This window comes from Dicentrarchus labrax, unplaced genomic scaffold (assembly GCF_905237075.1).
Source record: "Dicentrarchus labrax unplaced genomic scaffold, dlabrax2021, whole genome shotgun sequence".
NCBI classification, from domain to species: Eukaryota; Metazoa; Chordata; class Actinopteri; family Moronidae; genus Dicentrarchus; species Dicentrarchus labrax.
The window spans coordinates 24,980,724-24,993,223 of NW_026136713.1; the positions used below are offsets into that span (position 1 = coordinate 24,980,724).

General features: G+C 42.0%; 2 protein-coding genes and 1 long non-coding RNA gene across 4 annotated transcripts in view; all 3 read left to right on the top strand.

The window, feature by feature from the left end:
• The window catches only part of ing3 (inhibitor of growth family, member 3), a 5,524-nt gene extending 1,928 nt beyond the window's left edge, over positions 1 to 3,596 (top strand). The window contains exons 3-12 of one of the 2 annotated variants that reach the window (XM_051420040.1): positions 1 to 84; positions 506 to 571; positions 996 to 1,092; positions 1,270 to 1,341; positions 1,560 to 1,676; positions 1,779 to 1,954; positions 2,131 to 2,321; positions 2,412 to 2,604; positions 2,691 to 2,729; positions 2,845 to 3,596. The exon at positions 1 to 84 is cut by the window's left edge and continues 17 nt beyond it. In XM_051420040.1, the coding sequence (XP_051276000.1) occupies positions 1 to 84; positions 506 to 571; positions 996 to 1,092; positions 1,270 to 1,341; positions 1,560 to 1,676; positions 1,779 to 1,954; positions 2,131 to 2,321; positions 2,412 to 2,604; positions 2,691 to 2,729; positions 2,845 to 2,961 (1,152 nt within the window). In that variant the 3' untranslated portion in view covers positions 2,962 to 3,596. The remainder of the gene's footprint in view (positions 85 to 505; positions 572 to 995; positions 1,093 to 1,269; positions 1,342 to 1,559; positions 1,677 to 1,778; positions 1,955 to 2,130; positions 2,322 to 2,411; positions 2,605 to 2,690; positions 2,730 to 2,844) is intronic. The other variant, XM_051420041.1, reaches the window with a different exon arrangement.
• Positions 3,597 to 4,049: 453 nt separating this feature from the next.
• LOC127374713 (uncharacterized) lies at positions 4,050 to 5,077 on the top strand. The gene is made up of 2 exons (XR_007887227.1): positions 4,050 to 4,258; positions 4,318 to 5,077. It is a non-coding gene; the product is annotated as an uncharacterized LOC127374713 (long non-coding RNA).
• A 1,130-nt stretch (positions 5,078 to 6,207) lies between these two features.
• The window catches only part of cped1 (cadherin-like and PC-esterase domain containing 1), a 29,680-nt gene continuing 23,387 nt past the window's right edge, over positions 6,208 to 12,500 (top strand). The window contains exon 1 of the mRNA XM_051419844.1: positions 6,208 to 7,682. Within this exon, the coding sequence (XP_051275804.1) occupies positions 7,416 to 7,682 (267 nt within the window). The 5' untranslated portion in view covers positions 6,208 to 7,415. The remainder of the gene's footprint in view (positions 7,683 to 12,500) is intronic.

The window sequence follows — 12,500 nt, forward strand, 5'->3', positions numbered from 1 at the left end:
GAGCAGAAGGTGATCGAGTTCTTCGTCAATGCGAAGAAGAACAAACCCGAGTGGAGAGAAGAACAGATGGAGGTCATTAAAAAGGTCAGAGAGTGATCCACTGTATATCCAATAATATTAATAATAACTGTTACTATATAAGATCCACTGTATATCTAATAATATTAATAATAACTGTTACTATATAAGATCCACTGTATATCTAATAATATTAATAACTGTTATTTATCACTTATATCCAAAATATTAATAATAACTGTTACTATATAAGATCCACTGTATATCCAATAATATTAATAATAACTGTTACTATATAAGATCCACTGTATATCCAATAATAATAATAACTGTTACTATATAAGATCCACTGTATATCCAATAATAATAATAACTGTTACTATATAAGATCCACTGTATATCCAATAGAAAGGCACATTACACTGATTAATAATTAATATTGTTATATAAATAGTCTTCACACAGTTTATTATTATTTCTGTTTCAGGATTATTACAAAGCTCTGGAAGATGCAGATGAGAAGGTCCAGCTGGCCAATCAGATTTATGATCTGGTGAGTTAAAGTACTTCATGATAATCAGAGTTCCCACTCAGCCTGGAAAACCTGGAAACTGATTAAAAGGATCAAATATCCTGGAAATAATCTGTGTTGTCAGCGACTGTGGGAATCTGTCTTCTTCTTCTTCTGGTTAATAAACACACAGAGTTTCTACTTCCTGTTATATTGTGATGTTCATACTCTGTTAAAGTGTGTGTCAGTTATCGGTCTCCTTGATTACTAATGGAAACACATCGGTCTCCTAATCAATAGTATCAAACAACAACAGGAAGTGATCCACTTAAAGGCTGCACTGTAATTCACTTCCTCATCCACTAGATGGCAGTCAGTCTTTATCAGTCCTTCAGGAGAGACTCAGGATCATTGATCTATCGTTTCCTGTCAGCTGCTCTGAGTCTTTGTGTGATCTGTCCTCCAGGTGGACCGGCACCTGCGGAAACTGGACCAGGAACTGGCCAAGTTTAAGATGGAGCTGGAGGCCGACAACGCCGGCATCACCGAGATCCTGGAGAGACGTGAGTCACAGACGGAGTCCTGGAAGACCGTTATTTATATTATTTAGTTCTCTTATAACTTTCTGACAAATGTTCAGGGTGTCCTGGAAAACCTCCTGGAAAACCTGGAGACTAGTTTTCATCATATAAACGGATTAAAATGATCTGCAGTTTATAAGTCCTTCCTCTCGTCCTCAGGATCTTTAGAGATGGACAGTCCGTCTCAGCCGGTCAACAACCACCACGTCCACTCTCACACCGCCACTGAGAGTAAGTATCCGCTGTTCACCAAGTAATGGAGTATTCTGTTGAGTAATGGGGTAAAGTCCTTTATTAAAGCAGCAGTAGAGCCATAGTAAATATACAGTGTACAATATCAGATAGGACCCTCCATCTGCTCTCTGCTGCCCTCTGCTGGCAGACGCAGCGCGATGTTTGTACCGTACGGTCGGTCTCTAACAGTGCTCACCGTCTTTGTGCTGTGACAGAGAGGAAGCACAGCGCTCCCACTCACCACACTACAGAACACGTTCCAGAGAAGAAGTTCAAGTCCGAAGCTCTGCTGTCCACACTCACGTCAGACGCCTCCAAGGAGAACACGCCAGGTAACACGCTCACCTGTACAACCTGTACCACCTGCAGCAGTGTGTGTGTGTTACTGTGTGTGTGTTACTGTGTGTGTTACTGTGTGTGTTAACTGTGAGAAGTGTCCTCTGCAGGTTGCCGTACCAACAGCACGTCCTCGTCCACCAACAACGTGTACAGCGTGAACTCCTCTCAGCCTCTGGCCTCCTACAACCTGAGCTCTCTGCCTGCGGGGCCCGGGGCCGGAGCCGGGGCCATCACCATGGCTGCTGCTCAGGCTGTACAGGCCACAGCGCAGGTCAGTAGGACCACACACACACTGACTGCAACCACTGGAACATCTGTCTCTGTAACGGCTCTGACTGTGTGTGTGTGTGTGTGTGTGTGTGTGTGTGTGTGTGTGTGTGTGTGTGTGTGTGTGTGTGTGTGTGTGTGTGTGTGTGTGTGTGTGTGTGTGTGTGTGTGTGTGTTCAGATGAAGGAGGGTCGGAGGACGTCCAGTCTGAAGGCGAGCTACGAGGCCATCAAGAACAACGACTTCCAGCTGGGCAGAGAGTTCGCTCTGTCCCGGGACAACACTGGATACTCCTCCTCCGCTCTGGCCTCCACCCTCACCCAGACCCTCACCCCCACCACCACCTCCGACTCCAGGGGGCGCAAGTCCAAGTAAGACACACACACACACACACACACAGTCAGCTGCAGGGTTCTGTGTCTGTGATCAATTATCTAGAACAGTATTGATCTGTTTTCCAGAAGCAGCATCAAGTCTTCCAACCATCAGTCGTCTTCATCGTCCTCCTCTTCCTCGCTGTCGTCGTGCTCGTCGTCGTCGGCGCTGGCTCAGGAGCTTTCCCAGCAGGCGTCGGCGCTGCCAGAGGCCGAGGCCAACAGCCAGGTGGACTGGACCTACGACCCCAACGAGCCCCGATACTGCATCTGTAACCAGGTGAGTTAACGAAGCAGAGGATCAATATTCAGTATTGATTACAGAGTATCGGTTGGTTCTGAATGGCGTTCTGTAATGTCTTCCAGGTTTCTTACGGAGAAATGGTCGGCTGTGATAACACAGACGTAAGTATCGTTATATCGTTCAGTTGTTGGTTGGAGCCAGATGAATTAAACTGATTAATGATTGATTAATCGCTGATCAATAAGTGTGTATAACGGCGTGTTGTTTGTCCGGCAGTGTCCCATCGAGTGGTTCCACTACGGCTGCGTCGGCCTTACGGAGGCTCCCAAGGGGAAGTGGTACTGTCCTCAGTGTACGGCCGCCATGAAGAGGAGAGGCAGCCGCCACAAATAGACCCAACGCCGCCCGCCATCTTGGATTTTTACCTCCACGCCGTCGTCCTCATAAACCACAACAACCAACACTGCCGCCGACTGAGGTCAGAGGTCACACTGAGGGTTCTGAAGACCGAGATACTGGATCACACTTCATCCTCCAAATTCTTTACTTTTCAAACATTTTGACTTCATGACGTCTGAAAATAAAACCCCCGAGGCTGAGCGGCCATTTTATTGTCCCGCAGCGCCGACAGCGACCCGGGAACCGGATCCGGATCTTCAGAGTCCGATTCACTCCGGATGTTGTTTCACTGCAGTTTACTGTGACAATAAAAACACTGTAATCCTAACCCTCACACAGCCAGAGGTCAGAGGTCAGCCTGTCGGGTTGTGTGTTTAAATATAGTCGGAGGAGGAGGAGGAGGAGGAAGAGGAAGAGGAGGAGGAGGAGGAAGAGGAGGAGGAAGAGGAGGAGGAAGAGGAGGAGGAGGAGGGGGGAGGAGGAGGAGGAGGAGGAGGACACTGCGACGTCATCAGAAAACAAGTTCAGTGATGAGATTAATGTCTGAAAGTCGACTCTTCAAAATAAAACTCACAGGATCAGAATGTGGACTGAACCAGATCAATGTTTTAATAAAAGATCAGAAAGCAGCTTGTGTTTGTTTTTATTTATATCTATATTAATATATTTATTTAATAGTCAAATATTGTTTTATTCTGATATTAATCAGATTTTGAGGTTTTATTTTTCATAATCTTTGATTTATTAGGTTTTATTGTTTAAGTAAACAACAACAATGTGAACAACAGTAACAAACTAAACATTTAAATAAATAAAAACATTTCTACAAAAAGGAGAAACTGAAGGAATTATTACTTTATTTACCCATGAGGCCTTGCTCCCCTCCCCTCACAGTTTAAACTACAAACAGGACGAGCTGTTAGACTACAACTATGGACGCCTGGTGTGTGTGTGTGTGTGTGTGCGCGCGTTTAAACAGAGACAGTCAATAAATGCAGTGTTTCAGTATCTGTTGAGTTTATTGAAGACATACACACACACACACACACATAACACACATACACAGTAACACACACACACACACACAGTAACACACACACACACACACACAGTTGAGCTGTTATTCAGTAAGAAAAGCCTTCAAACCCACTCCTCTTCATCCTCTTCATCCTCCTCCCACACATTCACACACAAACTCCATTCAGAGTCGAGTGGATCGTTCGGAGCAGACAGAAGATCACAATGTAAATGTCTGCTGCCCCTCTAATGACGCCTCCGACCCACGGGGCAGGTACCGTCACCGTGGCAACTCACGGGGCAGGTACCGTCACCGTGGCACCCACGGGGCAGGTACCGTCACCGTGGCAACCCACGGGGCAGGTACCGTCACCGTGGCAACTCACAGCTGATAATTAACAGACAGGTTTTTATTTATTCTTCAACTTTAAACTAAATGCAGATGTCATATTTAAGACCTGGAGCAACATGAGGACATTTCTTTGACTTTGTTTCCTTCAGAGTGAATTCACTTCCACACTTTATTCATTCTCATATTTAACGTTTGGATTGAGTCTGCGTCGGCCGTCCAGCAGTCAGCAGTCCTCTTCCACACATTGTTCATTGTTCCTCTCCTGCCTCCACTGAGAGAGACAGACACACTGATACTGTCTGTCTGCATCACATCGAGCTCAACAGCACATTAACACTCATAAAGATCACTTAGACAATCCCACAATGCACCACAGAGCGTCTCTGCTGCAGGCTGCTGACAGCGAGGAACACATTAGTCCCATATGTTCAAACAGCTGATCAATAATCAGAGAATCTGTCAGAAAGAAGAATATTAAGTCTGTTTGTTACAATGATAAAAATACAGAGAATGGATCAATATGTCTGATCAATATTCACAGGAAATAATCAAACTTCCTGCTGTTATTGAGTTCACTGTTTGGGTCCATTGATCAGTTGATCAGCTGTTGTTGTACATTGAATATAAAATATATAATATGTAACAGTCAGGGACAGAAAGGTTAGCATTAGTTAGCATCCACAGACGTCTCACCGTGTTTGTTTATGTTTGTTGATGAAATAAAACGTAACAATAAATGAATGTTTGCTGTAAATATTGTTTTATGTTCCCGTTCACTGTGAAACCACCGATGTTATTTTATTACTGAGCTGCTCACAAATCTTAAAACGGCCTCTTTTTAAGTGAAGTCTGGTGATTGCTGATAGTTCTCCATATGAACGAGAGCAGCTGTGTTAAATTATATTATTATATTATATTATATATCATATATTATATTATATATTATATATATAATGTGTAAGTGAGGTTTGGTGAAACTATGTGTTCCTGTGGTGACTGTTAGGAGACAAACTAACTGCTCTTCTTTAAAACCTCGTTTCCTAAAACTAATACAAAACTCCATTTGAAAATCTGTCATTTTAAAGACACTTTGTGTAACAGCTGAATAAACACGAGTGAGAGCAGTAGAGGGGTCAGGTTGGTGTTGTAGTAAATTCTTTAATCTCCAGATAAAAGATTAAAAACATTATCTATTGTTTGATTCTGTTTATTCTGAATTCATCAGAGAACCTTGAGAGTCTGATAAGATATTAAAGTTACTGTATTACTGAGGTAATGTTGCTGACAACCAAACTCATCTTAAAACGCCCTCCTTTTGAGTGAAGTCTGGTGAGTACTGTGTTCTCCATAAATGAGTGAATGCTGCTGTTAAATCAGAATGATTCTATTCAAGATGAATTCACATGTGGATCCATGAGTGAGTGAAGACTCTCCTACAAACACACACATTTTAAAGTGGAAAGATTGTGAGTGAAGTTTGGTGTGAAGTGTTACACTGAAATCAAATATTTTTCTTTAATGTCTCGTTTACTTACTTTACTTACTTAAGTTTGGTGATAACTTTTTCCCTCCACTCTCTTCTTCTGTGCTTCATTTACTGGTGGATGTCAGTAAAACTATAAACTGACGATGAAATTCCAAAACTACTAAAATTACCTTTTTTTTAAATGAAGTCTGGTGATAAACCTGTTCCTGTGTGTCAGCTAAACGTGCTCAACCAAATGTGACTGAAGTTTCATTGACTTTAACCCACAGTGTGTGTGTGTGTGTGTGTGTGTGTGTGTGTGTGTGTGTGTGTGTGTGTGTGTGTGTTTTTCCAGAAATAACTCAGCCTTCAGAGTGTTTCAGCAGGAGGGAGGAGGAGGGAGGAGGGTGAGGAGGTGCTGACCTCCTACAGAGCAGCAGTGGCTTTACAGTCCAGACTCCAGCTGAAAACAGAACTTCATCCTGTTTGTGTAGAAGAATGAAAGCAGAGAAGGAGAGTCGGAGGCTCTGACCAATGCGGCTCCTTTCTGCTTCTCCTCCTGCTGGATTTAACTCAAACCAGATGGTTTCTGTGCCAGACTCCACCGCCGCTCTGCTTCTTGGGAACTTCTCTCCGACGCCACCAAACTTCATCCGCATTTCATCAGATTTTAGGCTGAAGTCTGAGCGGAAACCCGCCGCTGTTCCCGCAGTTTAACGGACCTCTGCGGGAGTTTTCGGTTAGTTCTGACGGTCCCGTTCAGATTCCAGTTTTACTGTTCATCAGCTGACAGGACGCGGAGCGTTGCGCACTTTGGATCGACGGGAACCGGGAGGAGACGTGGATACATGGAGGAGAAGGGCTGAGGTGTCACACGGTGTTTGGAGCCACATGATCCCACCGAGGAGGAGAGAAGATGCAGTTCGGCTGCTTTGAAACGAACTTCTGCCCTTCGCGCGTCCAGGCTGCTCTGCTGCGGCTCTCCGGGTCCGTCCGCTGCGCACACAACGTCCCACTCAAGAATTAACGCATTTTTACACTAGATTCGTTATTGATGAAACTTCTTTGGACTCACAACATGAATTTATACTTTTTTAGACTCTTGTGGATCCACCAGTAAATTCGGCGTGGATATAATACATCACAAGACAAAGGACAGTAGTCTATCTCCAAACTTCATTGGAAATCCGGCTATTTTAAATTTAGTTTGGTTCTCAGCTAAAGTTCCTCGGACTTAAAACCTGAGCTGATTCTGTTTCAGACTCTTATGGATCCACTAGTAAGTTCGGCACATATATAGTCCATCAGAAGACTTTATTTCAATAAAACAGTCACATTGAACAAACAGGTCCTACAGCAGAGATGTGTTCAGGTTAAAGGGGGAAAGAAGAGAGATCGGCTGTTTTTAGATCAGTTTGGTTTCAACAGAAGTTCTTTGGACTTCCATCATGAGTTAATCCTCCTTCAGACTGATCCACTGCTGAATATTAAGATAATTAGTACCAGACATCCTGTTCCACCAACCAGCAGACATCAGTGAGGAGATGAAGATGATGAAGATGAGGAGTGAAAGTGAAACCCTCAGGAATGTGAAGTGAAGGACTGGGTCCCATCATGCGGTGCCTCCTGGCTTCAGCCGGCGGACTCCTCCTGAGGGAAGCCGGGATGCTGCTCCGCCGCCGGTCCTGCTCCGGCCCGCTGCTGCTGCTCGGGGTGGCGGTGTGTCTCTTCTACCAGACCCTGATGTTGGCCCGGAACCGGCTCCGGTCCGGACAGCAGCAACCCGCCGCAGACATCCGCAGAAAGCCGTCTGATGAAGTCCTGATGGAGGAGACCAGGAGGTTCATCTCTGCCCTGGAAACCTCACAGAGACACACACAGGTGAGCTCCACCTGTGTGTGTGTGTGTGTGTGTGTGTGTGTGTGTGTGTGTGTGTGTGTGTGTGTGAGAGAGAGTGTGTGTGAGAGAGAGAGAGAGAGAGAGAGAGAGAGAGAGAGAGTGTGTGTGTGTGTGTGTGTTTTATACATTTTAAACTGCTTCCCCACCAAACTCCATTTAAAGCTCATTGTATCAGTCTGGAGGCATCAGCTGCTGAGGAAGACCATGTGATGAGGTTGAAGCTTCAAAGTCATGAAGATGTTTCTTAAAGTGTTTATCAGACCTTCTAATAACTCTGGTTTATCACCAAACTTCATTTTAAGTTTGTTAGTCAGCAGAAGTTTTAAGTAAACGAGACATTAAAGAAGAATATTTGATTTCAGTGTAACACTTCACACCAAACTTCACTCACAATCTTTCCACTTTAAAATGTGTGTGTTTGTAGGAGAGTCTTCACTCGCTCATGGATCCACATGTGAATTCATCTTGAATAGAATCATTCTGATTTAACAGCAGCATTCACTCATTTATGGAGAACACAGTACTCACCAGACTTCACTCAAAAGGAGGGCGTTTTAAGATGAGTTTGGTTGTCAGCAACATTACCTCAGTAATACAGTAACTTTAATATCTTATCAGACTCTCGAGGTTCTCTGATGAATTCAGAATAAACAGAATCAAACAATAGATAATGTTTTTAATCTTTTATCTGGAGATTAAAGAATTTACTACAACACCAACCTGACCCCTCTACTGCTCTCACTCATGTTTATTCAGCTGTTACACAAAGTGTCTTTAAAATGACAGATTTTCAAATGGAGTTTTGTATGGGTCGTCTCCTCTAATAGAGAAAGGAAGCCAGTTGGGTCGGAGCTCCTTTTGGCTCATTGTTGAAGTATTTTTAGATTATGAGGGGATCAACGGCCGCGTACACAACGGTTTTATTTTACTACAGGGTGACTGACAGCTGCAGGGACCAATCAGATTCACAGAATCCCGTCAGTATGTGTGTTGGGTATTTTAAGTGTGTCCTGGTCCTCGGTGTCCCTGATATAAATATTAGTGTCATTAATCATCCAGGATCCAGTTCCTGACAGGTAAGTGAGTGTGAACTGACAGCTGACACACACACACACACACACACACACACACTGGCTGCAGGTTTTGTTGGTTAACCTGGTCCCGTCCTCGTGGTTTGTGTTGGCTTTATGACCCCAGTAAAACTCAGTGTCACTCTGAGGTGACGACAGCTGTTTAAAGGAGCCGGCAGACATTTTGTTCACAGTGAACACAAAGTCACATTTCATGATTTATCAGGTAAAGAATGTCCCTCTGGAGCTTCTGTAGTTGATTTAAACTGAAGCTGCACACAAACCTCCATTAAAGACCCAGACAGTAATCTCTCTGTAGTCTCTGGAAGTTATGCTACTGCAGTCACTTCCTGTTTACATAGATGGAAGCTCCTGATTGGACAGCGCTACAGAGAGACTGAGAAAATCTAAATAAAACAATTTGAGTAAAATCACTGACGTATTGTGTCCATGATCAACCTGATTCATCCTTCCAACAAACCCAATGTACTCAAAAACCTTCCGAAGCCCCGCCCCTTTTTGTTCTGTGCTCCAATCACAGTCGAAGTGTCAACTTCCTCCTTTCCTAAAATATTAGTTAGTAAAATATTAGTTAGTAAAATATTAGTTAGTAAAATATTAGTTAGTAATATATTAGTTAGTAAAATATTAGTTAGTAAAATATTAGTTAGTAAAATATTAGTTAGTAATATATTAGTTAGTAAAATATTAGTTAGTAAAATATAAGTTAGTAATATATTAGTTAGTAAAATATTAGTTAGTAATATATTAGTTAGTAAAATATTAGTTAGTAAAATATAAGTTAGTAATATATTAGTTAGTAAAATATTAGTTAGTAAATATTAGTTAGTAATAATTAGTTGTAAAATATTAGTTAGTAAAATATTAGTTAGTAATATATTAGTTAGTAAAATATTAGTTAGTAAAATATTAGTTAGTAATATATTAGTTAGTAAAATATTAGTTAGTAATATATTAGTTAGTAATATATTAGTTAGTAAAATATTAGTTAGTAATATATTAGTTAGTAAAATATTAGTTAGTAAAATATTAGTTAGTAAAATATTAGTTAGTAATATATTAGTTAGTAATATATTAGTTAGTAAAATATTAGTTAGTAATATATTAGTTAGTAAAATATTAGTTAGTAATATATTAGTTAGTAAAATATTAGTTAGTAATATATTAGTTAGTAAAATATTAGTTAGTAAAATATTAGTTAGTAATATATTAGTTAGTAAAATATTAGTTAGTAAAATATTAGTTAGTAATATATTAGTTAGTAATATATTAGTTAGTAAAATATTAGTTAGTAAAATATTAGTTAGTAATATATTAGTTAGTAAAATATTAGTTAGTAATATAATAGTTAACTAACTTTCAGATGTAACTAGGTAGCTAACAGTTAACATAGATAAGATAACTCGTTAGCGAACTTAAGATCTATATATATATATATATTTATATATATATATATATAATATATGTTTCTTTAATCTTTTAACCATCTTTAAAATGTGGTTGTCTTTTCTGACATCAGTGAGACAGGTGAGAGAGAGACAGACAGGTTCAATCCAGATGCATGCTGGGATTGTCTTTCTGCTGTTTGGAGATGCTGCTGCTGGCAGAGGTGGACTGTACCATTAAACAGGGATGGACTGTACCATTATACAGGGATGGACAGGGATGGACTGTACCACTATACAGGGATGGACTGTACCATTAAACAGGGATGGACTGTACCATTATACAGGGATGGACTGTACCACTATACAGGGATGGACTGTACCATTATACAGGGATGGACTGTACCATTATACAGGGATGGACTGTACCACTATACAGGGATGGACTGTACCATTATACAGGGAGGGTCGGGGCTCAGACAGGTCATGTGATGATGATGATGAAGATGATGATGAAGAGGACTCGGTCCATCAGTCTGAGGAATGAGACCTCGTTAGTGTTTCTGTTTGTGGACACAAAGTTCAGCTTCATGGACTCTGATAGTGAACGCAGGAGTTTGACTCTGCTATTAATTATAGATTATTAATAATTGATTAGTGACTCAAAGATAAAGTTAATTCATTAATTGGACTTTGGCTCATTTTTCTGTTTAATTACAGAGAACGTGTAAACTTCAGAATAAAAGCCCATCATTAAGATGCTGCTGACGTTCTCTTTAAATATCAGAGAATAACTGGAGTTCATCGTCGGTCTCCAGGAGAGGAAGAACAACAGTTTGCCAGCTTGTCTTCATCAGCGGACTGAATACTAACTAACAGAGTCAGACTGAAGACTGACAGAGACAGACTGAATACTAACAGAGTCAGACTGAAGACTAACAGAGTCAGACTAACAGAGTCAGACTAACAGAGTCAGACTGAAGACTAACAGAGTCAGACTGAGGGACAGACTGAAGGACAGACTGAAGAGACTGAACAGAGTGACAGACTGAATGACAGACTGAGTACAGACTGAACAGAGTGACAGACTGAAGGACAGACTAACAGAGTCAGACTGAAGACAGACTAACAGAGTAGACAGACTGAACAGAGTGACAGACTGAAGGACTAACAGAGTGACAGACTGAATGACTAGACAGAGTCAGACTGAGGGAAGACTGAAGGACAGACTGAAGACTAACAGAGTGACAGACTGAAGGACTAACAGAGTGACAGACTGAATGACTAACAGAGTGACAGACTGAAAGACTAACAGAGTGACAGACTGAAGACTAACAGAGTGACAGACTGAATGACTAACAGAGTCAGACTGAATGACTAACAGAGTCAGACTGAAGACTGAAGGACAGACTGAGGACAGACTGAAGGACAGACTGAACAGAGTCAGACTGAATGACAGACTGAGTGACAGACTGAGTGACAGACTGAAGGACAGACTGAGTACAGACTGATGACAGACTGATGGACAGACTGATGGACAGACTGAAGGACAGACTGAGTGACAGACTGAGTGACAGACTGAAGGACAGACTGAAGGACAGACTGAAGGACAGACTGAGTGACAGACTGAAGGACAGACTGAGTGACAGACTGAAGGACAGACTGAAGGACAGACTGAAGGACAGACTGAAGGACAGACTGATGGACAGACTGAAGGACAGACTGAAGGACAGACTGAGTGACAGACTGAAGGACAGACTGAGTGGACAGACTGAAGGACAGACTGAGTGACAGACTGAAGGACAGACTGAAGGACAGACTGATGGACAGACTGAAGGACAGACTGATGGACAGACTGAAGGACAGACTGAGTGACCCTGCTCTGCTGTCGTCTCCTTAAAGGTTCAGTCCCTCAGTTTATCAGCAGTGTGTGATCGCTGCGTCCGTCCTGCTGCTGCAACCACTCATACACTGTAATGTGTTATTGAACAACCGTCCGACTGATGGTAACTAATGGAGCAGTACAAAGCTAACCATAGCTTCCTGCTAGCAGAGAGTGATGCGAGGGAGGGGCATCCAGCTAGCTAACTGTAGCTAAGCTAACTGGTGTTGTCCAGCTGTGTCTTGGCGTTGCATTGTGGGTCTTGGTTGCTTCGTGGTGTTGGCTGATGGCTGATTTGTAAACAGCGAGCTAGTTATTAGCGTGGAGCTAACGGTGCTAATAAACCGTAGCAACTTCCTGAAGCTAACAGTTAGCTGCTACATTAAAGCTCACAATCTGATTTGAACCTTTAAAAGGAGCTGTTGTCACCGAATCCTTCGGG